The 27,517-nt window shown below is 53.0% G+C and overlaps 1 protein-coding gene across 2 annotated transcripts; it reads right to left on the bottom strand.

The window, feature by feature from the left end:
- Positions 1–1,588: 1,588 nt before the first annotated feature.
- FGD2 (FYVE, RhoGEF and PH domain containing 2) lies at positions 1,589–25,740 on the bottom strand. Of its 2 annotated transcripts, none has more exons than XM_045844021.1 (16): positions 25,467–25,740; positions 22,465–22,696; positions 20,654–20,734; positions 19,831–19,979; positions 18,554–18,710; positions 18,252–18,390; positions 17,638–17,696; positions 17,270–17,416; positions 16,509–16,568; positions 7,995–8,074; positions 7,884–7,914; positions 7,375–7,467; positions 6,683–6,814; positions 3,821–3,967; positions 2,536–2,682; positions 1,589–2,161 (listed from the first exon to the last, which is right to left on the bottom strand). In XM_045844021.1, the coding sequence occupies exons 1-16, from the start codon at positions 25,532–25,534 to the stop codon at positions 1,946–1,948; spliced, it is 1,938 nt and encodes a 645-aa protein (XP_045699977.1). In that variant the 5' UTR covers positions 25,535–25,740; the 3' UTR covers positions 1,589–1,945. The 2 variants fall into 2 exon arrangements, with proteins under 2 accessions (XP_045699977.1, XP_045699975.1); XM_045844019.1 differs by having other exon boundaries at positions 16,476–16,568; positions 25,467–25,739.
- Positions 25,741–27,517: the final 1,777 nt, after the last annotated feature.

Raw genomic sequence — 27,517 nt, 5'->3', positions numbered from 1 at the left:
TGTGTCACAACAAGCAGCAGGGGTGTTTGTTAAAATGAAGCTGACCCCTCCAATGGTCCCTGCTCTCCCTGGGCCCTCTGGAGGCCTCCCACCTGCTTCCCCCAACTCCTAACCTTGGTTTAGTGATGATTAGCGTCTTCTCCCGTGATTACCTTCCCGTGTCCTCTGATCCAGCCTCACTCACCCCCTCACTGTTCTTCACGGACACTAGGCAGGCTCCCACAGCAGGACCTTTGCACCGACTCTTCCCGCCACGTGGAATGCTCCTCCCCAGATGTCTGCGTAGCTCCCTCCCTTCCTTCCTTGTGATTGTTTTCAAACATCAAATTCTCAGTGAGGCCTTCTTTGATTTTCTTTTTAAATACACACACTCACACACATCCCATTCTCCCTCATTCCCCTTCTTGCTTTTTCTGCTTCTACTAGGGTGACCAACCATCGGGGTTTGCCTGGAACTGCAGGGTTTCCTGGGACTGGAGACTTTTGGTTATAAAATTAGGAAAGTCCAGGATGGTTCATCACCATGTTTAAACACTTATCACAACTGATATGCTCTACATTTTACAAACTTACGTTGTTGATTATCTCCCCCACTAGAACATAAACTCCATAAAGGCAGAAATTTTTGCCCGTCGTGTTGACTGCTGTATCCCCAGTACAGGAACTGCACTTGCCTCATAGAAGATGCTCAACAAATGCTTGTTGAATGAATGGATGAACTTGTGGCCAGCCTGGTTCCCAGGGATCATGCCAGTGAGGTTTTCTTGGGCTTTCAAAACACCCACGGGAAGGAGGTAGCCTCAGGTTGGGGACAGGCAAACTGCTAGGCCTGGAAGCAGGCAAAGATCTATGACTTGTCCGCTTGTCCTTCTTGAAGGGCAGAGCCTGGCAGTGTCTGGACTTGACGGAAGGGACATCGGGTGTCAGGGCCCCGCCTGGGGCCACAGCGTGCATTTGGCTGACCATTGCCACCCCCTGGTGGTTCCTTATGGAAAAGCAGCCTCACCCACCAGCCAGGGGCCTAACAGAGGTACCTGCCTTCCCCACCTCCTTTCACTTCTCCCCTCCTGTCTCCCCCACCTTTTCTTCACTCCTTCCCCCCTTTTCCTTTTCCACTCAACTCCTCTCTTCGCTTGCCCCAATGCTCTGCCACCTGACAGTTTTGACCTTGGTGTGCCAGGTTCAACCCTGGCCTTGGCGTCCACTAGCTGTGTGACCTCGGGCCAACGACTGAACCACTCTAAGACGCACTGTCCATCTGGAAAGTGGGGCCACAACTCCTGAGGGTGAAATGAGATAGTCTGTGTCAAGTACGTAGTACAGTGCCTGGCCCAGTGGATGTTTCTTCTTCTTCTTCTTCTTCTTCTTCTTCTTCTTCTTCTTCTTCTTCTTAATCTTCTTCTTATTATTATTACTTTTTAATTTTTTTTATTATTTTTATTATTATTGTAGGTGCCCAGCCAGTGGTCGTTTGCTCTCTTTCTCCTTTGCCCCGGGCAACCCAGGCTGCACGTTAGACTCGTGGGGGCACTCCCAAGACACACCCAGGCCTCCCCAACACCAGCCCAATTAAATCAGAAATCTTCGGTGGTGGCTACAGGCACTGGTAGTTTTAGTTTATTTATATATTTTTATGGGCATATTTTTTTAAAGGTCTCCAGTGATACTGCTGTGCAGCCCAGGGTGAGAACCACACTGGTGACCACCAGTCCTGGGTAACCTGGGACTTCCCTGGTTTTACCACAGAAAGTCCCTTGTCCTAGGAATCCCCTCAACCTTGGGCAAACTGGCATGCTTGGCCACCACGCCCGCCTTCCCAACGGACACACTGGGCACAGATGATCAGAAATCAACTGTGTAAAGCTCAGCTTGGGTGGCGGGTCACAGAGGCCACAGGGGCGGCCCGTGGCAGGAGCCGGGCTCTGAGGGGAGCAGCCGGCTGCGCTCAGTCAGACAGGTCCCCGTCACCGGCTTCCCCGGGGATCCAGCCACTGGCGGCCCGCTCCATGGCTTTCACCCAGCGGCCCTTCAGCTCCTCGGTTTCAGCTTTGAACGTGTAGAGTTGGCCTGACTGCTGCAGCTGGAAGACCCGGGAGTCCCCCTGGGGTCCGTCGGTCACCTGGTAGCCCAGCAGGGGGATGGAGGTGTGGGCCCGCATGTCCTGAGAGGGAGGAGAGAGCTGTGGGCCACTGTCCTCCCATTCGGCCCACCCCTCAGAGAGTCACTTGAAGGTCATGGCCACACACCTGCCTCCCACTTCCCACACCCGGGAGGCAGGAGGGCTGGCAGAAGGGCACCAGGGCAGAGAACCTGCTGCCCCTTGAGAACAAAGCCGTTGTGTCCTGGAGACTGGGCCCAACTTTGAAAGCCACTAATCCTGTGACTCCAGAGAACTATGTCCTCACTGGGCCTCAGTTTCTGCATCTGAGATAACGGGGCCAACAATACTCACCCTCCCCCTGTCCTACACGCTGCAAGAAGGCCAAGACCTGTGTGTGTGCGTGGGGGGCGGGGCGGGGCAGGTGAAGGCGTTACCTGAGGAGCAGCGTAGACATAGAGCACGAGGGGGTCGTCCCGGGGGATCGCACACCAGCCCCGGGTGCTGCCCTTGCCCCACTTGTCCCCGAGGAGCTGCAGGAAGCTGCACATGAGGTTCTGCTCAGACCCCGACGCGGACCCCTTCTAAAGCCAGAGAACAGAGCACATGCTAGATGACAGGCATCCGCCTGGGAGCTGGACAGTCACCGTTTCTAATCCTGCAGCAACCCTGCAAGGAGGGGCTATTTGTCCCTGGGGCTCAGAGAGGTCCCCTCGTGAGCCTGTGGTCGCACGGCTGGCCAGTGGCAGAGTCATGGTCAAACCTCGGCTAGCCTGAACTTGGGGCAGGTGCTGGGAGAGCTTACCACCTGAAAGTCCCCCCAGGGAACGCAGCTGGGGCCCAAGAAAGGACTGGCCACCTCCTCTTTCTAGGAGCGGGCCGTGTTGCTGGATGGCCAGGAAGGGCGGGGGCAGGGGCTGGACCAAGAGTAATGGGGAGGACAGGAAAGCAGGGAGATGCCCACAAAAAGGAACTAACTGGAAACCTGGGAGGCATGTGCACTGGAATAGGCTGGGGTCTTCTCCCTCCCAGGGATGTGGGATGTCCACCAGCCTTTAGTGAAGGAGGGGCAGGGGGCAGTGGTGCCCAGCATCCGGGCTGGGTTGCATTATATGTGTAGCACGTGGCTGAACACAGCTAGTGCCCCAGCGGTGCTGACCAGCAGCGAGGGGGCGGCCTGGGGAGTGCCTGTGGGGCAGGGAGTGGCTCAGCCAGGCCCCAAGGGTGACAGAGAGGACATCTGTGGCAAGGTCAGAGAGCTGACTCCCAACTCACTGGGCGACCTTGGGCACATCGCTGCTCTGGGTCTGGTCCCTGAAGTCCCTTCTAGTTAGAATGGGATCTCCAGTCTGCCTCTTTTCAGCAGTGGGGCCCTGACCTGGAGCCTCAGTCTCCCCATCTGTAATATGGAGTCAGTAACACCAGCTCTCCTCAGCTCCTAGGACTATGGGGCAGGGGTGGGAACGTGAGCAAACACTGTCCAGAGAGGCCGTGCCGTCTGGGTGGGGACCCAGGGGGGGAGTGGAAGAGCCTGGATGACAGCCTGGAGTGAACAGTTGCTTTCCTGTGGTGACAGGCCCGGCTCTGGTGGGGGAGGGGGTGAAGGGTAGAGAGAGGAGGGAGAGCGGGGCCATGGCTGGCTTTTCCTCAGCACCTAGGACAGTGCCCGCTGCGGTGGGAGTCCTGTAAACTTTTGGTGAATGGGGGAAGAGTGGCCCTCACCTCCAGGATGCCCCGCCTCTTGTCATCTTTGTCCTCGGGGAGCACGTTTCCGGTGAGGAATGTGTAGCAGGTGAGGCAGACTCGGTTGGGCCTGTTGTCATCATATTTGAGCTCAGCCCGGTAGTCGGAGCACCTGGCACACACCACCTGAGGGAGGAGGGGCAGGAGGGGCTTGGGGCCTCGGGCGAGTTGGGGAGGACCGTGTTTATACCTTGGCTGGATGGGGGTGTGAGAGCAACCAGGGGCAAGAGGAAGAAAGAGCAAGATTTGGGAGAGGAATGTAGGCAGAGAGGGGCCGTCCCGGCACTGGCGGAGAGACAGCTGTCTGGAGGCCAAGATGCAGGAGGAGAGCTCAGGCTTTGGGCTTCCCCAGCTGGGGGGGCTGCCACCTGGCCCCCTCTGCAGGTGCCTTGGCTTTTCTCCCCTTTGGACTCCCCTTCAGTGAAGGCAGCTGTTAATCCCAGGGGCTTGCCCTGCACACACCCCTTATACCCGATTCACTTTTCCAAGTGCCCTCTGTCTCCTCCACCATCCCACCAGACTCTCCCAGCAGCCCACTGGTTGCACAGCGCTGGGGTCTTTATCCTCTCTGGCCTCACAGGGGGCAACAGGGCATCCCAGAGGGGCAGCCACTTGCCAAAGGCCGCTCAGCTTACGGCAGCAACTGGCCCTCCACAAACAGGACATGTCCTTCAAGTTCTGCAATTTAGCTTTAAGGTGCATGCAAATTTTGCACTCTGCCCAATCTTAGAGTCAAACGTGCTCTAATGTAACAGTGATGGACTGGTTGTTCTTGCCAAGAAGACCTGCCGTGGGTACTCTGTGGAGTGAGCCCACCATGGAGAGGCCCCCAAGAAGGCCGACATGGGTCGTGCCGGGGACACCGGGTGAAAGAGGCATGACAAGACTTGGAAAGAAACATGGGGTGCTTCAGGACTCGACTTCCAGGAACACTGGGGTGTCACTGTGAGTCCAGGATATGGGCTTGGAAATGAGAGCGAGAGCTGGAGACGAGGGTGGGGGCTATTTGTCAGTGAGCTCCTGGGTGCGCCCAGCACAGCACGTGACTGGGAGGGCCCCACGGGAGGAGGTCTGGGCCTGCCCCACCCTCACGGGGCTCCCGCCTGGCCAGCGGGAGACAGAAACTGGGCACCAGCCCACGAAAGGATGACTCACAGAGCGCAGAGGTATGGCTAGGCAGAAAGAAACCAAAATCGGGGCCAAGGACGCTTCACGTCCTCATGCAGAGGACTTCAACTACCTTGGGAGTATATTTTTACTTTTTAAAATATTATTAGTATTTCTTTTCTGCTCTGACAACTTTTTATTTTGAAAAATTTTAAACCTGCAGACAAGTTCAAAGAATAATGCAGTGATACCCTGCCACTACTCAATGCCCCAATTGTTAACATTTTTGCCACATGTGCTTTAGCTCTTTCTGCATTTTATTTTTCCTAAACCATTTGAGTATAAATTACAGTCATCATGACACCTTCTCCTTAAACACGTAGCTGGTGTCTCCTAGGAACAAGAACAGTCTCTGCCCATCCGTGATGCCGTGATCACACTCAGAAAATGTAACATTGGTACAAAATTACTATTTACACATGGCTTGTAATCAAATTCCCACCAACGGTCCCGAAAACGACTTCTGTGGTGGGTTTTGTTTTCCAATTTAGGATCCAGTCAAAGATCATATATTTCATTTAGTTGTCAGAATATTTTATTTCTTCCATGCACCTGCTTTTCAAGTTGTTATATTATTCTTGTGGCTTTTTGTATTTCTTAACCATTTAAATAGTTTTTAGGAACTACTTTACTAAGTCACAAGTGTGAGTGAACTCAACTCTTATTTTATAGACATAAATCACCAAGAATAGTAGCTAATCCCCAGATCCAGGATATATCTCACCGCTTAAATCTCAACAGAGGTGTGTCCCCAGTCCTAGACTTTTACTCTGTGTTCTTACTGTATTTTAACACAATGTGGGGACACCTCCTTGACCCAACCTGCCCAGCTGGCCTCTGGCCCCCAGAGTTCACTGAAGACTAAGGTCGTAAGGGCTTCTCTGCAGAGTACATGGAGGGAGTTGTGATGTCGGCAGAGAACAGCTCAAGTGCCGTGGCTGGTTAAAAAGCTCAGCCCAGAGTGGGGAGGTCCCTTCCTCAGTCAGCTGGTGACTTGCTCCTCTGAGTGAGCCGGGCCTGAGCTCTTGAGGAGGGGGAAGGAATGGAGGAGGAGAGGGAAGGGCGAACCTTCTTTTGTTGAGTCCTCACTACCACCCTGGAGGGAGGTATTATAACCCCCATCGTACAGGTGAGGACACTGAGGCCTGAACCTGGAGGGCAGAGTTAGCAACAGAATCGGTCAGACACAGGAGCACTGCGGACTTGCAAGGAAGAGGAGAGGACAGCGAGCAGAGGTCAGTCACGAGGAAAGGACAATGAGGGGTGTGTGTCGCAGGCGTGGGGCTGAGGACGTGGTGAGTGCAAGGCGGGAGGGGGCTGAGGGGCTTGCATGGCCCTCCCCCTCAAACTGGAGACCATTCCTGCTGCCGGGTCTGGGAAATGGTGGGAAGAAAGCAGGTGCATTAATAGGGTGGCCTCGAGGAGCGCCCTTGAGGAGCGAGTCATTTAGGCTCTCTGAGCCCCACCTCCCCATGTGTAAAATGGGGATAAGCAGGTCCTGCCTCACAGGTGGGCACTGGGAGGTCCAGACGAGGCAGCTCAAAAACCCAGTGCAGAGCTTCCCCCAGCGCTCCTGGGCCACACCGCTGCAAGCAGGCCGAGCTGGCGGGAGGCAGGGGTGCTGGCAGGGGTGCTGGCAGGGGTGCTGGCAGGGGTGCTGGCAGGGGTACTCACATAGCCGCAGGCCCTGCAGTGGTGGCGCCGGCGCGTCAGGGCGTTGAAGGGCTCCTGGCAGCGCATGCACATGGTCACCATCTTGTCCCGGACCCACTGTGGTGCCCGCAGGCCCAGCTCCTCGGACTGCAGCTGTGGGGCAGCAGGACGGCCACTTCATGACCCTTCTGCCCACTCCCTGAGCGCTGGGCCCCTCCCTGCCTGCTTGTGGAGGGGGTTCTGTGCCCGGTGCTTCCCCGTGCCGTCCACACAGAGCTGGCCGCACTGATGAAGGCGGTATGGCAGGTCAGGCGCTATCACTCCCGCTTTACAGGTGAGCAAACTGAGGCCCAGAGGGGTTGAGTGACTTGGCAGAAACACCAGCAAGCCCAGTTCAGAGCTCAGATTTGAAATCTAGTCACAGTGTCCCCGACCCCATCCCTCCCGGGATGGAGACCTTCCCCAGGTCTTACATTTCTCAGGCACCTTCAAATCCAAACCTGCAACACCCCCCCCCCCCAGCCAGAGCTGTATAGTCGCAAAGTCCTTCCTATGACGAGTTGTGTACACAGGTTCCCATGGGAATTGTTTGCTAATGGGGAACCTTGGGCACTGAGCCTCCAAGCAGGGTGATGTCGGGGTGGGCGGGTGGGCTTCCTCCGTCCCTTCAAGCCCTGTGAGTCTCCAGGGAGGAACAAAAACTCCGCATTCACCTCCTGCCCCTGGGCGTCTCCCTCAGGGCCCTGGACCGCAGCCTTGAAGGTTTCATTCCGCTTCTCGATGTGGTCAATGGCTGCTTGGCAGGCCTGGACGGGGGCACAGGGAGCTGGTTAAATGGGTGCCAGGGCGAGCTTGCTCATCTGCCATCCATCCGCACACTCAACAAACACTGCTGAGAGCCTCCTGGTGCCAGGCACTGGATTCTCAGCACACATGGGCTGACTTAAGGAAGAGGGAACATCACCCCCAGATTACAGATGTGAACACTGAGGCTCAAGGAGTGACTTGTCCCAGCTAGACAGTGAGGGACAGCAAGGTTTGGACTCACGTTTGCCTTCAAACCACCACAGAGCTACTCCTGAGGGACAGCAGGGAGCAGCCAGGCAGGAGCAGAGGCTCGAGCACCCTCCCATACCCCACCCAGCATACAAGCACACAGCCCTCCCTCTTCCTGGGTGGGGGGGGCGGTCAGAGTCCTAGGGGCCTTGGATTGGTCTGATACCTGCATCCAGGAAATCATTTCCTCCTGGGACCTGCTCGGAAGTGAACACTGGTGTTAGGGAAGCGGCCCCTCCCAGTTTTTTGCCTCCCTGCCCCCAGCCCGCCTGCCTACCTGGCTTGCAGCTCCAGGGTGCGCTGCTTCCCGGACACCAGGAAGGAGTGTGGGAACTCCGCATCAGTCAGCTCCCGCACCTGCTCGGAAACAGGAGGGAGGCCGTTCAGACTTGTCCCCTGCCCCACCCAAGGCACGGTGGGGTGGAAGGAGATGGATTGTGCCCAAGGGACAATTCAAGCTCCTGGGACAGAGAGAGTGAGCTTGTTCGTCGCCTCCCTAACCCCAAGCAAACGCACCTGCCCTGGGCCTTGCTCTACAAAAGTGGTGCTAAGAGCTCCTGGGATTTGAGCAGCTGCTGAACTGGCCCAATGTGAGTCGGGGGTGACAGCTCCTGGCAGATGCTTTGCCAGAAATGAAAACTGGGCCGCAGACTGGGCTGGGGGACACAGCTTTGGCACGGGCAGATCTACGGCCTGCAGTGAGCCCCTCTGCCCCAGCGATCTGCAGTGTTCTCATCTCACGGCACACATAAACTAACTATTACAGTTCTGCAGCGCGCCAAGAATATGCTTTTTTTGCTGATATGACAAAAAAACAGGTACAATTTTGATTCATTCACACTGGATGGTTATGTTGTGTTGGCTGTTGTCATTTTTCAATTTGATGCTCTAAGGAAAAAGGTCAGTGCCCTGACTAAATAGTCAGGTAGTGCACGTCTTACAAATTCTTACAGCACACCGGTTGAAAATCGCTGCCCTTCCCCCTACAGTGAATGAAGGGATTGATTACCCAACTCCTAGACCATAGAGATCCACCCTCAAAAACATCCATGAACTGGGCGATCAATTCCTCCTTGTCTTTCACCATCCTCTCACCCAGAATGCCGCAGGTCCCAAGGCCATTACGAAAGCTGCCAGTCAGAGAGAGCTTACTAAGTGACAGCCCTGAATGGAGTCCAGGGCTCTCCACACACACTCTCATTCGATCCGCGCAACTGCTGAACCCACCGATCAATCCTACACTTAAAAGCCATTATGTGCCCCTGAGGGCGGCGTCTCTCTGCAGCTCCGGCTTCCCACATGGCTGAATCTGGTCAGGCCTCTGGGTTCTCTACCAGCTTACAAGAAATATGTGAGGCCGCAGGACATGTTAAATGACACCATAGGGGTGCAGGCAGCAAAACCCAGATGATGAAAACCTCTACCAGAGAAAGGATCTGATTTTTTCAACAAACAAAGAAGAAAAAAAGTGGGAAATGAAAGTTTAGTATATGAAAAGGGAGAATATTTAGTATATGAAAAGTTTAGTATATGAAAAGAAGCATATCACAAATGATTCAAACAGATCAGCTGTGAAAACACATTTATGAGACAGTCAAGGAAACCCGAAGGATCTTTTTCAAAGATTTTATTTATTTATTTTTAGAGAGGGGAAGGGTGGGAGAAAGAGAAGAAGAGAAACATTAATGTGTGGTTGCCTCTCGAATGCCCCCTACTGGGGACCTGACCCACAACCCAGGCATGTGCCCTGACCAGGAATCCAACCAACAACCCTTTGGTTCGCAGGCCAGCACTCAATCCACTGAGCCACACCAGCCAGGGCTGAAGGATCTTGATGTGACTAAATAATTGTTATCTACTTGTCAGATGTGATAATGGTACTGTTGTCATCTTTTAGGGCAAAGCCCCACCCCCCCAAAATTCTTATCTCTGACAGACATACTGAAGTATTTACAGGTGAAATAATTATGTCACTGGGATTGCTTTTAAGTGATAAGAGAAAATTCAGAGGGGAAATGCTGAGGAAACAAGACTGGCTTTGAGTTGGCAATTGTTGAAGCCAGGATATGGGGTTCTATTTTCTCAGTTAAAATGTATGTAAAAAGTTAAAGAAAACCTTCACAGCAATCTTGTGAGGCAGATACTATCATCCTCATTTAGGGCATAAGGGAATGGAGACTCAGAGACGGCAAGAGACCTGCCTGAGGTAACACAGCACCTAAATGGCAGAATGAGAATTCAAACTCAGGTCTTTGGCCTCCAAGGGTAAAATGGAAGAAGGTTTATTTCCACCCAAGCTCAGAGTCCTGTGAGCACAGACCTCTCCCAGGCAGTGTGGAGAGTCACAAAGGGAAGCTTAGACATAAACTTAGAGCCCACAAGGCCTGGTATGGGGGAATTTTGTTGCCATTGAATCCATCTGACACTTGAGCCCCCTCTGCTGGCTGTTGCCACGTGTGACCTGGCGTGTGTGATGACTTTCAGGGCAGCTCACCACGTCCCAGAGAGCACAGACTCTGGGGGCACCCTTCTTCACACCAGGACTTGTCTTCCTGCCAGGCCCACGAAACCAGTCTGCCCCACTCTGTATCGGCCTAATGTGATTTGGACTTAACACTCTTGGCAATGCGGAGGCTCTGAGGGTTTGCAAATGGAGAAGCTCAAGTGGAAAGACTTCCTTGGGAAGTCACTCCTGCATCTGAGTGTAAGGGACGAAGGGCTGGGTCTGGGGGAAATGGGACAGACCAGTACCCCAGAGGCCAGTGTGGAAGTGATAACCGAAATGGTGCCGGCCAGCCTGCACTGGGGGAGGGAGAAGAGGTTTCTACCTGAGGAACAATATTAGGAAATCTGGCAAGACTCCATGACTAATGGGGTGAGGGAGAGGAGAGAGGGAAAAGAAGGGAGAAACCTAAGGTTTGGAGTTCAGAGGTAGGAAAATATGATACTTTTTATAGAAATGGGGCAGCTGCTGACCTGGGGTCCAGGACCACGTACCTCTGTAGAGAGACAGGGTGGTTTCTGGAGATCACTTTGCTGAGTGTCCAAGCTGGGCTGGTTCAGGCCCCTGCAGCCTATATGGTACCTTTGTGCCAACTAGCCAAAGACACCACTTCCTCAAAACACGTTACTGACATCTGTTGGCAAACTGGCATACTAGTCTGGTGTTCCTGGAACAAGACACTTGACTGCCCTCTGCTGGACAACAGGAGTTGTGACTATACCACCTATGCTGCTGCTGTGGATGAGGTGTGCTTGTGCAGCGCACAACCTGCACAGTTGTACATGGAGACGCTGCGTGTGTGTGTATCTCACATCCCTTCCTTCCTCCCAGGCTGGCCCTGTGCGGGATGGCACAGCGTTAGGACCAAGCCAGACCTTGGGAGAATCAGCTACTGAGAACTAGGCCTCCCTGATTCCCGGGAAGGAGGAAGCCAGGGGCTTGCAGGCCAGTGGGAAATGTCATGGTGGTCAAAGGCCAGATCTGCCTCCAAACCTGAGATGCAGACAGTGGTTCCCATGCAGACACAGTGTGTGGACTGCTCTCCATCTGGCAGGCCTGTGCCATCCAGCAGAGGGTGCTGTGTGGCCGCTGGGGCATCAAACCGGCCCTGCAAGGAGCACACTCTTTGGGACTGGCAGCTCCAGGGAGCCAGCACGCACTAGGCCCATGAGCCCTGAGTGCCTGACACTCCCAGCCCCATCTTTACGTATTTTTTCCTGATGACTGTTTTAGTCTTTGCATTTCTTGGCATTTTCTGTCGATCTGTGCCTCTTCTTTCCAATACTGGGTTTCTGCCAGTCCTAAGACAGGGCTGCCCATCTCTATTTGTCCATCTGTGTCACAGGTGGCAAACATGAGGCCCGAGGGCCAAATCCAGCCCTCCACCTGTTTTATCCAGCCCAGAACCTTGTTTCTACCTGGCGGCAGTGCCGAGCTCTCACTTAACAGTTAAGGAGTAGTTACACTTACAGTCTTAAAATTACATTTGGCCCATTGAAGGCAACCTTGAGGCTGATGTGGCCCCCAGTGAAAATGAATTTGACACCCCCGGTCTATGTAACTAACTCCTCACAAACCTGCCTTTCTCAGTCCCACCCAGTGAGGCTCCCAGAAACACACGCCTGCACACGCCACCAGCATCATCCCGACTCCAAAACCAGACAAAGACACTACAAAGAAAATTATAAGCCAATATCCTGATGAACATAGATGCAAAATCCTCAACAAGATATTAGCAAACCAAATTCAGCAATGCTTTCAAAAGATCATACACCACGATCAAGTGGGGTTTATTCCAGGGATGTAAGGTGGTTACAATATTTGCAAATCAATTAACATAATATATCACATCAACAAAATGAAAGATTAAAATCACATGATCATATCAATAGATGCAGAAAAAGCATTTGATAAAATGTAGCACACATTTATAATAAAAACTCTCAGCAAAGTGGGAATAGAGGGAGCATATCACAAAATAATTAGGACCATATGTGACAAACCCATAACTAATATCACACTCAATAGGAAAAAACTAAAAGTGTTTCCCTTAAGATCAGGAATAAGACAGGGATGTCCATTTCACCATCTTATTCAACACAGTACTGGAAGTCCTAGCCCCAGCAATCAGAGAAGAAGAAATAAAAAATATCCAAATTGGAAAGGAAGAAGTAAAACTGTCACTATTTGTAGGTGACACAATACCGTATCTAGAGAACCCTAAAGATTCCACCAAAAAACTACTAGAACTGGTCAATGAATTTGGTAAAGGAGTAGAATACAAAATAAATATTCAGAAATCATTTGCATTTTTATACACTGATAATGAACAATCAAAAAAGGAAAACTAAGAAAACAACCCCATTTAAGATTGCATCTAAAATACCTAGGAATAAACTCAATCAAGGAGGTAAAAGACCTGTACTCAGAAAATTATAGGACACTGAAGAAAGAAACTGAAGAGACGCAAATAAACAGAGGCACATAGTGTGCTCCTGGACAGGGAGAATGAACATCATTAGAATGTCCACACTGCCCAAATCTACAGATTCAATGCAATTCCTATCAAAATACCAATGGCATGTTTTACAGAACTGGAACAAATAAGCCTGAAATTGATATAAAACCACAAAAGACCCCAAACAGTCACAGCAATCTTGAGAAAGAACAAAGTTGGAGGTATCATGCTACCTGATGTCTATCTATGCTACAAGGCCATAGTAATTAAACCAGCATGGTACTGAAATAAAAACAGACATGAATCAATAACAAAATAGAGAGCCGAGAAATAAACGCATGCCTATATGGTCAGTTAACATATGACAAAGGAGGCAAGAACATACAATGGAGTAAAGACTGTCTATTCAACAAATGGTGTTGGGAAAGTTGGACAGATATATGCAGAAAAATGAGACTAGACCACTTTCTTACACTGTATACAAGAATAAACTCAAAATGAATTAATGACAAATGCAACACTTGAAACCACAAAACTCTTAGAAGAAAACATAGGCAGTAACATCACTGACATCTCTCTTAGCAATATTTTCTCTGATCTCGTATCTCCTCAGACAAGGGAAACAAAGGAAAAAATAAACAAATGAAACTATATCAAACTAAAAAAGTTTTGCACAGAAAAGGAAACTATCAACAAAATGAAAAAACAATCCACTGAAAACATGGGCAAAGGACCTGAACAGACACTTCTCCAAAGAGGACACACAGATGGCCAACAGGCACATGAAAAGATGATCAATGTCACTAATCATTAGAGAGAAGTAAACTAAAACCACAGTGAGACACCATCTAACACCAGTCAGAATGGCCATCATCAATGAATCAACAAACAACAAGGGTTGGCAAGGATGTGAAGAAAAGAGAACCCTTGTGCACTGTTAGTGGAAATGCAGATTAGAAAGTGGTATGAAGATACCTCAAAAAATTAAAAATGAAACTGCCTTATGACCCAGAAATTCCTCTCTGGGCTATCTATCTGGAAACAACAACAACAACAACAACAACAACAACAACAACAAAAACCCCAACCAACCAAAACACTAATTCAAAAGAATTGCACCCCTATGTTCACTGCAGTGTTATTTACAATCACCAAGATATGGAAGCAGCCCAAGTGTCCATCAGTAGATGAGTGGATAAAAAAAGTTGTGGTACATACATACAATGGGATATTACTTGGCCATAAAAAAGAATAAAATTTTACCATTTGTCACAGCATGGATAGACCTAGAATGTATTATACTAAGTGAAATAAGTTAGTCAGAGAAAGACAAATATCATATAATTTCACTTATATGTGAAATCTAAAGAACAAAATAAATGAACAAACAAAATTGAAACAGACTCATAGATACAGAGAACAGACTTATGGTTGCCAGAGGGGAGGGGGTTGGGGGGTGGGGAGAACGAGGTGAAGGGACGGAGAAGCACAAATTGGGAGTTATTGTACAAAATAGTCGAAGGGATGTGAAGTACAGCACAGGGAATACAGCCGATAATATTGTAATAACTATGTATGGTGCAGACAGGTACAAAAGCATTGGGGAGAATACTTTGTAAAGTTTATGATTGTCTAACCATGATGCTGTATACCTGAAACTAACACAAATACTAAAATATTGCTGAATATAAACTGTAGCTGAACATTTTTTAAAAAGGAGCTTGCACATACTTCCTCTAGCCCCAGCCCTCAGGAGACACCTGCACTCAGGAGGGACCAGGGAGGAGCGACCGGGAAGGCCCCCATCACTCCCTGCGCTGCGCCAGCAATTCCACTGCACGCTTTGTCCCTCTGGGCGAGGCCTTAGTACAGGGACTCTGGGCTCGGCTATACCTGACCCTTCAGCCCTGGTTTAACTCCAAGCAAGTTGCTTAACCTTCTGGGTTTTGATTTCTTTATTTTTTAAAGACAATTTTTTAGAACAGTTTTAAGTTCTTCAAAAAATTGAGAGGAAGGTAGAGATTTCCCTGCCTTCACACATGTATAACCTCCCCCATTATAAACAGCCCTCCCCAGAATGGGGCTTCGTTACGACTGAGGGACCTACACGGACACACCATTGTCCCCCAAGGCTCACGGTGTGCACCAGGGTCCGTGTTCAGCATCGGGTGCTTTGTGGGTTTGGACAAATGTATAATGACATGTGTATACCATTACAATATACGAAACAGTTTCCCTGCCCTAAAAATCCTCTGTGCTCTGTGTATTCATCCCTCTCTCCCAGCTAACACCTGGCAAACACCGATCTTTTTACTGTCTCCATAGCTTTGCCTTTTCTAGAATGTCACATAGTTGGTATCATATAGCCTTTTCAGATTGGCTTCTTTCACTTAGTCATATGCACTTAGGATTGATAGCTCATTTTGTTTTATCACTGAATAGTATTCCATTGTCTGGATGTATCAGAGTTTATTTCCTTATTTTAAAAATAGAATCAGCCCTGGCTGCTGTGGCTCAGTGGATTGAGCACCAGCCTGCTAACCAAAGGGTCACTGGTTCAATTCCCAGTCAGGGCACATGCCTGGGTTGTGGGCCAGGTCCCCAGTAGGGGACATGAGAGAGGCAACCACACATTGATGTTTCTCTCCCTCTTTTCCTCCCTCCCTTCTCCTCTCTAAAAGTAAATTAATAAAATCTTTTAAAAAATAGAGTTAAGTACAGATATATGCATACACAGGCAAACTGCACATAGTCATTCAACTCATTTGCAGACTGCTGGCTGGAAACAGCATGAACGTCCGGAGTAGAGGCCTGGCTGAGTGAGGCGCGGCCCACCTGCACCTGGGACACCAGGCAGCCCAGCAAAAGGAAGGCGACCTCCTGCTGTGCTGAGGCTCGCAATCTCCGGAGCCAGATCACTCCGGCAGGTCAAAAAGGCTAAGTGCCAAATAGTGTGCGTGAAACTGGTTTCACTGTTTATGTGAAAGAAAAGGAAGTGATGGTAAATACCGTGTTAGTCTGTGTTCAAAAAGATGCCTCTGCAAGGCCTCCCGAGAAGCCAAGGCTGCCTCCAGGAAGGGCACTGAGGGGAGGCGGTGCGGAGGGGACTTTGCATCGTATATATTTTTATATTGTTTGATTTTGGAATGGTCTGTATTTTTAAAGTGATAAAAGTATTATTTCTAAAAGATTAAAAACCCCAAAGCAGGGGATAATAAGAGCCCTACATCACAGGGCTGTTACGAGGATCTGATGACACAGGGCCCATCCACAGCGACCGCCTCGTCAGGGGGCACCCCTGCGGACAGCTGTGGCCACCTCTGCGTGGGGAGATGGCAGTGGAGACCCAGCCCAGCTCGCAGTGGAGGCCCTTCCTACTCAGGTGTGGCCTGTGGGTCTGCAGTGTCAGCACTCCCTGGGAGCTGACTAGACATGCAGAATCTCAGGACCCCCAGACTGACTGAGTCAGAGCCTGCACTTGAACAAGACCCCCACAGGGGACTCCGGCAGGCATGCTCGTTCTGGAAGCACTGGTGTAGACAGGAGGGAAAGCCAAGTGGGGTCAGGCTGGCGCGGGGCGCCCCAAAGGCCTGCGGGGGCTGGGAAGGGCCCTGGGCAGGAAGGCTGGGAGCACAGACGAGACAGCTCTTACTCCTCGCGCTTCCCGGTCCACGCCGGCCCCAGCCCTGCCGGGCCTGGGTTCCTGGACTGAGAACCCGGGTCGGCACCTCTGGCTACTCCCCATACCTGGGCCCACCCTGAGGATAAAGCCCGACAGCACTTGGGGCACCTCTCACCTTCATCCCGGCCACGTCGATGCGGGTCCTCACCTGGAACTGGGCGCCCACCTGGATGACCCTGGGCACGCAGTAGAGCAGCATGTTGTTGAACTGCGGGAGACACCACATGAGTGTGTGCGGCGGCACAGGAGGACGCCCAGCCGGGCTTCCCTGAGGGTGCCCAGCACCACTGCTCTCCCACCCCTCTCTCTACACTCTGGGCCAGCTCCTGGGACGCCACAGGTTGTGAGAAAGGGGTTGTCTGGGCCCTGATCCAACTAGGATGTCACTGCAGGGCTGCCCCACCTGTGAGCACCCAGGGAACCACAGCTGAGCTCAGAAACCTATGAGGCCTTTCTCACGGGGCCTCGGGGAAAGGGGCTTATGCAAGGGTAGCTCCCTCCTCCTGACCACCAGGCAGGACCAGTTTCCAGATTTCCAGGAGACCCCTGGCTTCTTCGGTGCAAACCCAGACGGTTCTTCCAAGTAGCTAACTTAAATCCCTCCTGCCGTGTGCTCCTAGAGCACAAATGATACCACAGGCTTTGGAGCCAGAGTGGGTTCAGATGCTGACCCTGTGGCTTCCTAGGGCATGTCTAGGAAACCCCTTGTCTGGGACTCTCAGAGGCCTTGAGGCAGCACTTGTCCGAAGTCAGCCAGGGCCAAAGCAGCGGAGGGCCAGGGCTGAGAAGCAGGCTCTCCCCTCTTCCCCCCGCAGCAGCACCGGGCAGACCCAGGCAGGCGGGACCTGACCCAGGCAGTGTGGCCCACGGCTTCCCTCCACGGGGCCGGGGTCCCCCACATCCCCTTACCAAGAAAAGGTATCGCTCCATGGGGTCTCTGCGGCGGAAGGAGATCTTGAGCACGGGACCCTCGCGGAGCAGGGTGTTGGAGGGGTCCACTATGTCGTCTTCGAGGCCTAGTCGCTGGTACACGTCCCACAGGTCCTGCAGCCGCTCCTGGGAACGGGGTGCGCCCTCAGCTGAGGCCTGGCGGGGCCCACCTCCTTCGAGAAGGTTTGCTACTTCTCGTGGACAGGGACAGGGGTGGCGGGGGGGGGGCAGTGGGGCCAGTGACAGGGATCAGGGGAGGAGCAGATGCAGAGACCTGGGCGGGCTGGGGGCTGGGAGCACAGGGGGAGGTGACAGGGCCCGGGGTGCACCGAGGGCCGGTGGCTCACCATCTCTGTGATGGCTGCGTTGGAGTGCTGCGCGGCCGAGAAGATCATGTCAAGGGCTTCTGAAGGGGTGGGGAGCAGAGCCAGAGTTACCGCCTGCACGCCTGGGCTGGTGGCTGAGGCAGGAGGTCCTTGACGCTTGACAAAGTGGCCTCAGGCCTGCTCTGAGCACCCCGGGGCAGCCCTGCCTGTGCAGCCCAGCATATGAGGTTCTGGGTGATGGGGGCCGTCTCCCACCCTGGTGGGGAGACTGGAAGCCACGGAAAGATGGGGCTTAGGTGTTTGGCTTCTGTGTCTCTCACTGCTCCCCAAACCAAGCCAGGCACAGTGGGTGCTGGAAAGGCACGGGCTTTGGCCTCCTATAGGCATGGCTTCAAATCCCAGCTCTGCTCCTTTCTGGCTGTGTACCCTTGGGCAAGTCAGTTATCAGGAACCTCTCTGGGCCTCAGTGTCCTTGTCTGTAAAAAATGGCTAATGGCAAAGGTAATGTCTGCCAAGTACCAATGATTGAAGTTGACCGCCGATGCTCATTATAACCATTTTAGTAGGTGCTCATTAAACTTATGGGAACAGCTCAGGCCTCCCCAGCCCCCTGGGTCCCCTGGGGGTGTCCTTACTCTGGGCATCAGCCCGGTCTGGGGACTCTTCTGGCAGCTTCTGGACGTATTCCTTGAGCAGCAGCTCATAGCGTGGGATTCTCTGCACAGGTTCCAGCATGTGGTGCTGCAGGGTCAGGCTTCCCGAGGCCTTGCTGCTCTTGGGGAGGCACAGGGGAGGGGCAGTGTGGGGTGAGAGCAGGAGGGGTGGGGGGCTCATGGAAGCGCTGAGCCTGGGGGGTGCCCCAGAACACTGGGGAAACTGAGCCACTGCACTCAGGGGTGGCAGTGCAGGCTCTGCCCCACCCCCACCCCCACCTCACCTGAATTCGAGTGAGAACCTCTTGGAAGGGAGGAGACTTGTCAGTCCAGGTGGCCAGCAGCTCAGCGGCTCGCTCGAAGTTCTTGACATACTCACTGTACATCTTCAGGAAGGGGGCCAGTTTCTGGATCACGTCACCAATACGGGGGGTGGCTGTCCTGCAGGAGGGGTACCCAGGTATTGTCCTTGGCCTGAGGGCCTCCCTGAAACCCCCAATAGCCTTTCTGCTGCCCTTCTGGGTGCAGTCATGGGGGCCAGGTCGCCCTCCCACACGTGTGAGGCGTGTTCTCTCCCATGTTCTCTCCCATGGACTGGCTCCCCCACAGGCTCAGCAGCGTGTGCGCCCGGCACAGGTGTTCAGAACCACCTGGTGCTTCTTCTCATAACGACACCGAGGGCCATGTGCCAAGCATGGCATGTCTCCATTCATTCAATTCCCTGCAGGCAGACAGTCCTGGGCCCATCCCAGACATGAGGAAACCGAGACTCAGAGGGTAGGAACCCATCCAGGACCCTCCTGTGGTGGGGCCTGAAGGTCACTCAGCCCAGGGGCTGCGAGAGCAGAGCAGCCAGGAGCCGGCGGCCTGAGTCGGACTCTGCTGCACCGCTTACTCTCGCTGCGTGTCCACGGCACGCCAACTAACCTCTCTACACTCCGGTTTCCCCTCTGGAGAAACGTAAATGATGGTAGGCAACCTCATAGGGCTGTCTTTAAAAAATACATATTATAAAAACTTTTAAGCAAACAAAAGTAAAAAGGATATAACAGTGAGCTCCTGTATATTCATCACTGGAGTTAACAATTACTAACATTCTTCTTTGCTGAAGAATTTTAAAGGATGTCCCAGACATTGTGGCATTTCTTTGGCAAAATATATGAAGCAAGTAATTTTACCACTAAATACTTTAGCGATCATTTCTGAGAACAAAGAGGGTTTCTTGCATAACCACGATGGCATTGTCACACAGGGGCTGATAGGAGGATTGCGTTAATAGGTGTAAAGTCCTATCACGTGGGAAGGGCCGGGCACGTAGGAAGCCCTCAGTTAGCACAGCCTCCTGGGTCACCCAGCCTAGTGAGGACCTTATCCATCCCCTCCCCAGGACACACACACACACACAGAGCCTCCCAGGGCTCATTTGTCCAAGCACCTCGCTGTGCAGACAGTGAGCCCAGCGCAGGAGACCGCCATGGCCACACAGCACGTGCCCTGCAGGCTGCACCCCAGTCTGGCCAGGGCTGCAGTCAGGGGGCTCGGGGCTCCTGGTGGACCTCACCAGTCATCCAGCCGCCGCTGCAGCTCTGGGAGGAAGAACTGTGCGTGGAACTGGTAGATGGACGAGATGTTGGAGAAGATGAGCCTGACCACGTCCTCGGGGAAGGCCTTGCTGCTGCGGGCCTCCTCCAGCAGCTCCTGGAAGAAGACCTGCAGCCGCCACAGGGTCACTGGCCTGTGGCGGAGGGGGAGCCACCCACAGCATGGGCGGGGGACAAGCACAGCCTAGGGTCAGGGTCCTGGCGTCGAGCGCATCCGCCTCCCTAGTCTCCCATCACCCTTGTGATGGCCCCAGAAGACACAGGCAGGGAAGGTAGTCTTCTGGTTGCTTTACAGACGGGCGGACCCTGGCCTAGACATTCAAGGACTTGGCCAAAGGCTGGCAGCTGATGAATGTCAGAAATGGGCCCGTCTGGAGTTTGTCAGGGCCTTAGACTTTGTCAGGCTAAAGATTCCTCCGCTGATGTTTGGTGATTGAACCCTTTAGCCTGGGGGCTCCTTAAGACAGAGGGAAGGGGTGACAATGCTGAGGATGTTTGCTTTGGGATGCAGATGAGGACGCTGTGTGGGGCCGGGAAGGCCTGGCTGGCATGTCCTCTGCACAGGTGAGGCCCGGGCACCATGATCGGAATGGGGAGTGGCACTGATGGGCTATTCCTGGTTTCTGCCCCAACTGTAGCCAGCGGGGTTAGAGGACTCAGGCTTCCCGGAATCAAATCAAGGGGGCCTAACTCTCAGCTCTGGTGAGGTGGGTAGGGAGGGAGGGCAGGGGTCGGGTGAGGAGACGGTGCTGGGGCTCGGGTGGGGGCAGCCCAGACACTGGCCTGGTCCAGCAGGTGGAGTCGCGCCACATAGGCCTGCTCCGTCTCCAGCAGCTCCTGGACGATCCTTTTCTCCTCAGGCTCCTGCAGGAGGTTTGGGGGAGAATGAGAGGACAGCTTTGGTCTCCTCTGGTGGGCACCTGGGGCATGGTCTCCAAAGATGCCCCTGTGAAGCACCCCTCCCAGCATTCAGGCTCTCCCACAGTGCATCTGAGCTGGCACTGGAGTGGCTTTAACTGAGAGAATGGGGCAGAAGTGAGGCTATGCCCGTTCTGGGCCACAGCCCCAAAGGGTCTGGGAGCTTCTGCCTGTGCTGTCTTGGGAGCCTTGTGTCCAAAGGTCTGGGTGCTCCGCTGAAGAGACCTCGTGGAGAGGAGATGCCCTGTGACTCCCGGCCGTGCCGCATTCCCGCTGGACCCAGGCTTCGGTGGTCCCAGGCGGGAGAGCTGAGCTTTGTGGGCATCCCAGCCCCAGCCACCGTCCGACTGCAGCCACGTGGGGGACCCTGTCATGAACTGAGTCACATCTCCCTCAAATTCCTATGTTGAAGCCCTAACCTCTAATGTGACTGTGTGGAGAGACAGGGCCTTTAAGGAGGCAGTTAAGTTTAATTGAAGTCATAAGGTAGTCTTAAGCCCACTGGTGTTTTTATGGGGAGAGGAAGAAACACCAGGAAAACAGTGTACACAGGAAAGGCCACGTGAGGACATGCAAGAAGACAGCCAGCCACCTGCAAGCAAGCCAAGGAGAGAGGCTTCACCAGAAACCAACCCTGCCAAGATCAAAGTCCGACCCTTTGATCTTGGACTTCAAGTCTCCAGAACTGTGAGAAAATGAATTTGTTGCTTAAGTCCCCTCAGCTGCGGGATTTTGTTATGGAAGCCCTAGCGGAGTAGGACAAACCCTCCAGCAAGACCAATCCAAAAACCACCCAGCCCTGACTGGTGGGGCTCAGTGGGTTGGGCCTTGTCCCACAAAGTAAAAGGTCGCTGGTTCGATTCCCAGCTGGGGCACTTGCCTGGGTTGTGGGTTTGGTCCCTGGTTGGGGTATGTACAAGAGGCAACCAACTGATGTCTCTCTCACACATCAATATTTATCTCCCTCTTTCTCTCCCCCTTCCCTGCTCTCTAACAAAATAAATAAATAAAATCTTAAAAATAAGAGAAAAACCAATGAATAGTATTCCGGTCAACCCAAAAATTGTTAAGAAATAATAAACTGCACTCGACTACAGCATTGGGGGGTGGTTTGTTACGTAGCAATTATTAACCAGAACATTCCATTATGATCATCCAAAGAGGTTAGAGTGACATGGCCGAGGTCACACAGTCAGTAAGCAGAAGAGCCGGGACATGACCCCTGGTAGCCTGGCTTCACGTCCAAGTAGCGTGTAGCCTGACCTTTGAACTACACAGAGGAGGAAACTGAAACCCAGAGAAAGGAGGTGAGCTTCCCAGGACCCGTCTAAGGGCAGGAATTAGTACTGACCTCTGTTTCTAGTTGGGATTGTTGCCTCCTTCAGTGGGTAAACTGAGGCCGCCCCTGGAATGGGTACCTGGTTTACAAGTGGAGACTGTTCCAAGTTGTGTGGCTTTGGACAAATTCCCGAAGCTATCTGAGTCTGCATTCCCTGGCTTAGAAGACTCCTGCACTGAGGGACATGTGGAATAATGCCGGCGGTGGAGTGCACACTAGACAGCTCAACAAAAGCCTTTAACGAGGACAATTTAGCTTCCCATGGGGAAGAGTGTGTGGGGAAGAGGTCAGTGGAGGGGACCCCCAACACCCCACTCCTACCCCAGCACCCAGGCACCTGTGTCCCTGGCCCGGGGCAGGTCCTGGGCTGGCAAGATTTCCTCCAGGTCCCACTGGAAAGCTTGTCCTTCAGGGAGCTCAGGTACCTCCTGCTGACTGTCCTGGGCCCAGGCCCCAGGGCCTCCTCCGTGCTGGGCTTCTCCAATAGCCCGGCGGGTGGGGGAGGCCCGCCCCCAGGGTGGTGATGCTTGGCCTCCAGCGCGTGGGCTCTGGGCGCTGCTCCTGGCATCCTGAGAAGAGAGCAGACCTGAGGGTTTCCTGTCTGTAGAGTGGGGAGAAGAATAGCACCTCCTGGCCAGGATTTTGGGGTGATTAATGCAAATCACAGGGATGCCATGGTCCCTGAGTGCCTGGCCCTCAGGAGCAGTTTGCTAAGCAAAACATCCACTTCCCTCCCAACACTTTCTTGGAGGGAACTCCAGTCTTCGAAATGAGTCAGCAGGAACTGTGCCTAGTTCTCTGGGGAACTACATACTTCCCTGTTTAAAATGCAGCCAGGAATGCACACAGTGGCTTTTAAGTGCCCTGAAGCCCCCAGCTGCCAATCACTCTCACCTGTGGACCTCACCCCTGCTTTTAGTCTCTGCAGCAGGGAAGGCCTTAGAACCTCGGTACCTGCTACACCGAGGGAAGGTGGGAGCCAGAGAACACTGCGAAGGAAGGGTGGAGCTGCCGACGCTGAGGCTGTTCAGTGGGAGCTGCGCCCTACACATCTGTAGCATGGGCGGGGGGAGGAGGACAGGCTGGGGAATGGATAACGTGCCAGGTACAAAATTTCCAACATTTTGTGAGAAAGCTTCATTACCCCCATCTTCAGCTAAGGAAACTGGGGTACAGAGAGGATAAGTCACTTTCAGGTAGAGGGTGGCAGAGGTGAGATTCAGATCAGGCAGGCTGGCTCCTGAGCCTTCGCCCCAAGCTGCCCCTGCCCATTTGAGTCAAGGAGAAATAGGTCCGGAAGGTCAAAGCGGCCTGTCCTGGATCACACAGCTGGTCTGAGGCAGAGATGAGATTGTGACCCAGCCCTGGTAGCCCCGCACGGGCTTCCCCACCCCTCGCTGGTGCCCCAGTGCCTGGTTCCTCTGCCTGTATGTCTGTAGCACTTGGAAGTAGCCAGGCCTCAGGCTTTCTGTTCTACATGTGGTTTCAGGTTCTGCATTTCTCTCCTAGTGCCCCAGGCCAGCTTCTCTTTCCTCTTCACCCCCCAGTTTCAGATCAGCTAAAGCCCTGGAAGACCTCGCAAGAAAGCCCTGGCCACGGCAGCTGGCACGGGGCCCCTCATACAATAAGGGGTGACTTTCCTCCTCTTGACAGGGTCTGCTCTGACCACGTTCTGGTTTGAGGGCTGCCTCCTTCTGCTAGGAATGTTGCCGGGCAGGGCACACGTGCTGAAGGCCCCCACTGGGCATGCCTGGAGTGCTGGCTGGGCCATGCCCTCTCTCCACACCCAAGGGGGCGGTGGGCCAGGAAGGTGGCTCCTAGAGCTGTCCTCGGTGCTGAACTCAACGTGCTAGGCAAAGGACCCTGGGAGAAGCAGGGTGAGGTCGCCCAGCTCAGGAAATTGAACTGCCCTCTAGGTCCCCACCTATGCCACTTCCGCGGGCAAGCCACTGGAGGCTCTGTCTGCTCTGAGTGCCCTCAGCACAGTGTCTGGGCCCCTCCCGGGGTCTCTATTGTCCATGAGCTGGCATCGTGCTAATGCTGTGAGCTTATCATCGGAAGAAAAAAATCTTCCTGACAGGGATCCTCCTTTAGGCTCCCACGTCTGCTACAGTTCCTGTGTGGTGCTGGGCTGTGCCACCCACAGCCCCTCAGGATGGAGGCACTCTTCCCCACCACTGCTGCTGGCTGGGGCTGCTGGCGGGGGCTGCTGGGCCATTGACTGTGTTCCTGCTGGGAGTTGCCCTCCTGGAGGAGAGCTGCCTCACCCAAGGTCCACAAACAGTGACTAGTGCCTATGGGGTAAACAGGCTCAGCCCTTTGCCTCAGCTGGAACAGCCTGAGGGGCAGCCCAGTCCAGGGCTCCCTGAGCCAGGCTGGGGCCTCTGTTGCAAGTGCACAGTGGTCCAGCTTCTCCCTCTGCCCCGTGCTGCGTTCCTCCAGAAATCTCCTGAAATAAATCTCTACCTCAGAGCCTATTTCCAGAGAACCCATCTATGACAGTCCCTAACACGCCTGCACAGTGGGTTAATGTCTCACACACACACACACACACACACACACACACACACACAACCCCTGACAGAGCCAGCAGTGACCTCCACACATCTGACCCAGCCTTTCTCCTTCAGACAGAAGGCCCCGAGTCACCCATTGCCAGTGAACTTAAAGCACTTAAAACCTCCCCACCTTTCTGTGCTTTTATTTTCTCATCTATAAGATGAGAATAGAAATAGAACCTCCTTCCGGCCCTGTTAGGCTGTTGGATGATTAAATGAAGTAATATAATACATTTGGAACAGGGCCCCATAGGTAAGCAGACCATACATCCTGGTTTGTCTGGTCATCTCAGATTTTTCCCCATTACCCACCCCCACCAAAATAATTAATGGCATTCATGTTCAGTGTCAAGTGTGTCCTGGTTTGAGTGATAAATTATATGGTTATTCTAGTCATAAAGAATAAGTGCATGATAAGTATTAGCTCTAATTTCCGCTGGAAGGGCAATGGGTGGGGTTCTGCAGCCCACTCTCACTTACAACCACACACTTCTGGACTCTCCCTGACACACCAACAGACACTCTCATCCTTACCCAGCTCCTCAGTGCCCAAACAACGTTCTCCTGTGCTCTGAGGAGCCCATGACCAAGTGACATGGGCGCTGCCCAGTCAGGACTGGGTGTCCAGGGCAGGGCCCAGAGAGAGCGCTGCTCCCTGAGGGCCCAAGGTGGCCCTGGTCCCGCTCCTCAGCCTGTGCTTCCCAGGGGCCCAGGGTGGGCAGAGGAGCTGAAGGGCGGCAGCCAGTTGGCCATGCTGATCCTTCCCACCCCCCCCCCATACCTGCTGTTCTCAAATGCAGTCACCAGATTGGACACAGAGGTCAGCTTCTCCTTACTCGCCGCCTCCATCCTGCAGGCCTCCAGGGTCTCCTGAGGCAGGGAGAGAGGCCTCCAGCCAGCACACTCAGTCACCCCAACCTGGGGTCACAGGTCGGCTAAAGCATCAAGAATCTGCTCCTCTTTCCCAGGGGCTCAGCCGGCCCGGGGGTCAGCAGGCCGGCTCCTGGCTTCAGAGTGAAGAAAGAGGAAGTGGTTCCTGAGCTGCAGCCTGAAGGGGAAAGGCTCTGTGCTCCCCGAAGAGGGAGGAGCTCACTCGGCCCCAGGACCCCTCCCAGGGGCTGACCTTTCACTCCTGTAGACCCCTACTTGCAGAAACCACACAACAGGGGACAACAGGACCCAGAGGTAGTTTCTGGAGCTGGGCCCTTGGCTGCATTCTTGGTCAGAGCATCTCTGGCCAACCACACTTTCTTACAAGATTCAGGAACTTCTACTTGGTCCCCTCTCAGCAACTTCTTTCCTGCTTCTGACCTTGTTCACTGCTGTAAGAAAACAGCTTTTAAAAAATTAAAAACAACCACAAGTCTGATAAGGGCTGGCAGGGAGGAGTAGTTGGTGTTCTCACCTCCCCTCTGGGGTTCTCATTTTAATGGCTGCTGTCCCCACCTCATTGTCCCCAGGGAGGGCCGCTTCCTCCCTGAAACTCTGATGATAATAATAGTTAACGTACACTCTTCAGTGTTTTACAAGTATTTTCTCATTTAATCCACAACAGCCTATGAGGTGGGTCCTATTACTATTTCCAATTTATGGAAGAAAAAAGTGAGGATCAGAGAGGTTAAGTAACTTGCTTGAAGTCACCCAGCAGGCACACAAAAGAGGTCATGTTTCCGAAGCACAGGGGAATGTCCACAGTGCTCGCAAAGATTCAGCTGGGAGCCTCGATGACCACATTCTGACTGTTGCATCCCCAGGCTCCCTGCTCCCAGCATGTGGGGTGTCTCTGCCTGACGTCTCTTCCACCACCTGGTCTTCCAGCCTTTGTGGCACAGATACCCCTGCCTCTGCTCTCTTCAAGCCTCTTAGGCCCTTTGGAGCCCTCCCACTGGTCTCTGGTCTCTTTCTTCCTGAGCCATGGCCCCCTGTTGACACTGGTCCTTGTCCTGCTGTGGAGGGACTTGGTATGCAAAATGCGGGCACAGCGCAAGGCTCCAGCGCCAGTGAACCGGGGCCCACACGCCAACAGCTCACTCTCTCAGAGCGTCTCCTGAACAAGTCCTGCCAGCAGATGCCTGGCTCCTCCCCGCCCTAAATTTTACTAATCCTCCTCACTTCTTGTTTTTACTCTTTAATACGGAATAATATAATGCACCCCATGAAGCTATGACCCACCCCCAGCAACCATCAACTCATAGCCAGGCCTGCTCCACAGGCAGCCACATTCCCTCCCCTTTCCCACACCATCTGAAGCAGATCCCAGACATCAGATGATTTCACCCATACGTATTTCCTGTGTATCTGAGAAATAAGGACATACACTTACCCCCCCATATACACATATAATAGTAATGTATTCTGTACATGCACACACACATGTATTTCATACATGCTATATACAGCTGACCCTCAAACAATGCACGTTTGAGCTGCACTGGTCCACTTACACACAGATAGTTTCAACTGACCACCATTCAAGCGATCCTCACAGATCAAACCTGCTTTCTTTAAGGTTCAGCTGTGTTTTCCATCATTATGCAGAGGGCCAACTTCAAGTGCATTCGGATTTTCAACTGTGTGGGAGGTCAGCACCCCTCACCCAGGCATTGTTCAAGGGTCAGCTATATATGTTTATGTACATATGAAACAGTATTACCATTATAATAACTCAGAGATTGGAGATGTATTGATTATATGCAATATAATCAAATAGCAAGTCAGCATTCAAAGACCCAATCACTCCTGAGTACCACCTGCTATGGACCGAGCTGTGTCCCCCAAATTCACATATTTAAGCCCTGGCCTCCAGTGTGGCTGTATTTGGAAAAAGGACCT

This window comes from Phyllostomus hastatus, unplaced genomic scaffold (assembly GCF_019186645.2).
Source record: "Phyllostomus hastatus isolate PE091 unplaced genomic scaffold, TTU_PhHast_1.1 phas_contig_40, whole genome shotgun sequence".
Taxonomy (NCBI): Eukaryota; Metazoa; Chordata; class Mammalia; order Chiroptera; family Phyllostomidae; genus Phyllostomus; species Phyllostomus hastatus.
The sequence above is the reverse complement of the archived record's forward strand: the minus strand, read 5'-3'. Positions and strand labels throughout refer to the sequence as shown.

What these genes read in the sequence shown, in the direction of transcription:
- FGD2 (XM_045844019.1), bottom strand. Translation starts at nt 25,534, where the DNA reads ATGGAGGCGGCGAGTAAGGAGAAGCTGACCTCTGTGTCCAATCTGGTG. An exon ending in ACTGCATTTGAGAACAGCAG is followed by an intron (nt 22,697 to 25,466) that starts GTATGGGGGGGG and finishes CTCTCTTCTCAG; the next exon opens with GATGCCAGGAGCAGCGCCCA. An exon ending in GAGACGCCCAGGGGCAGGAG is followed by an intron (nt 6,815 to 7,374) that starts GTGAATGCGGAG and finishes GCTGCCCCACAG; the next exon opens with CTGCAGTCCGAGGAGCTGGG.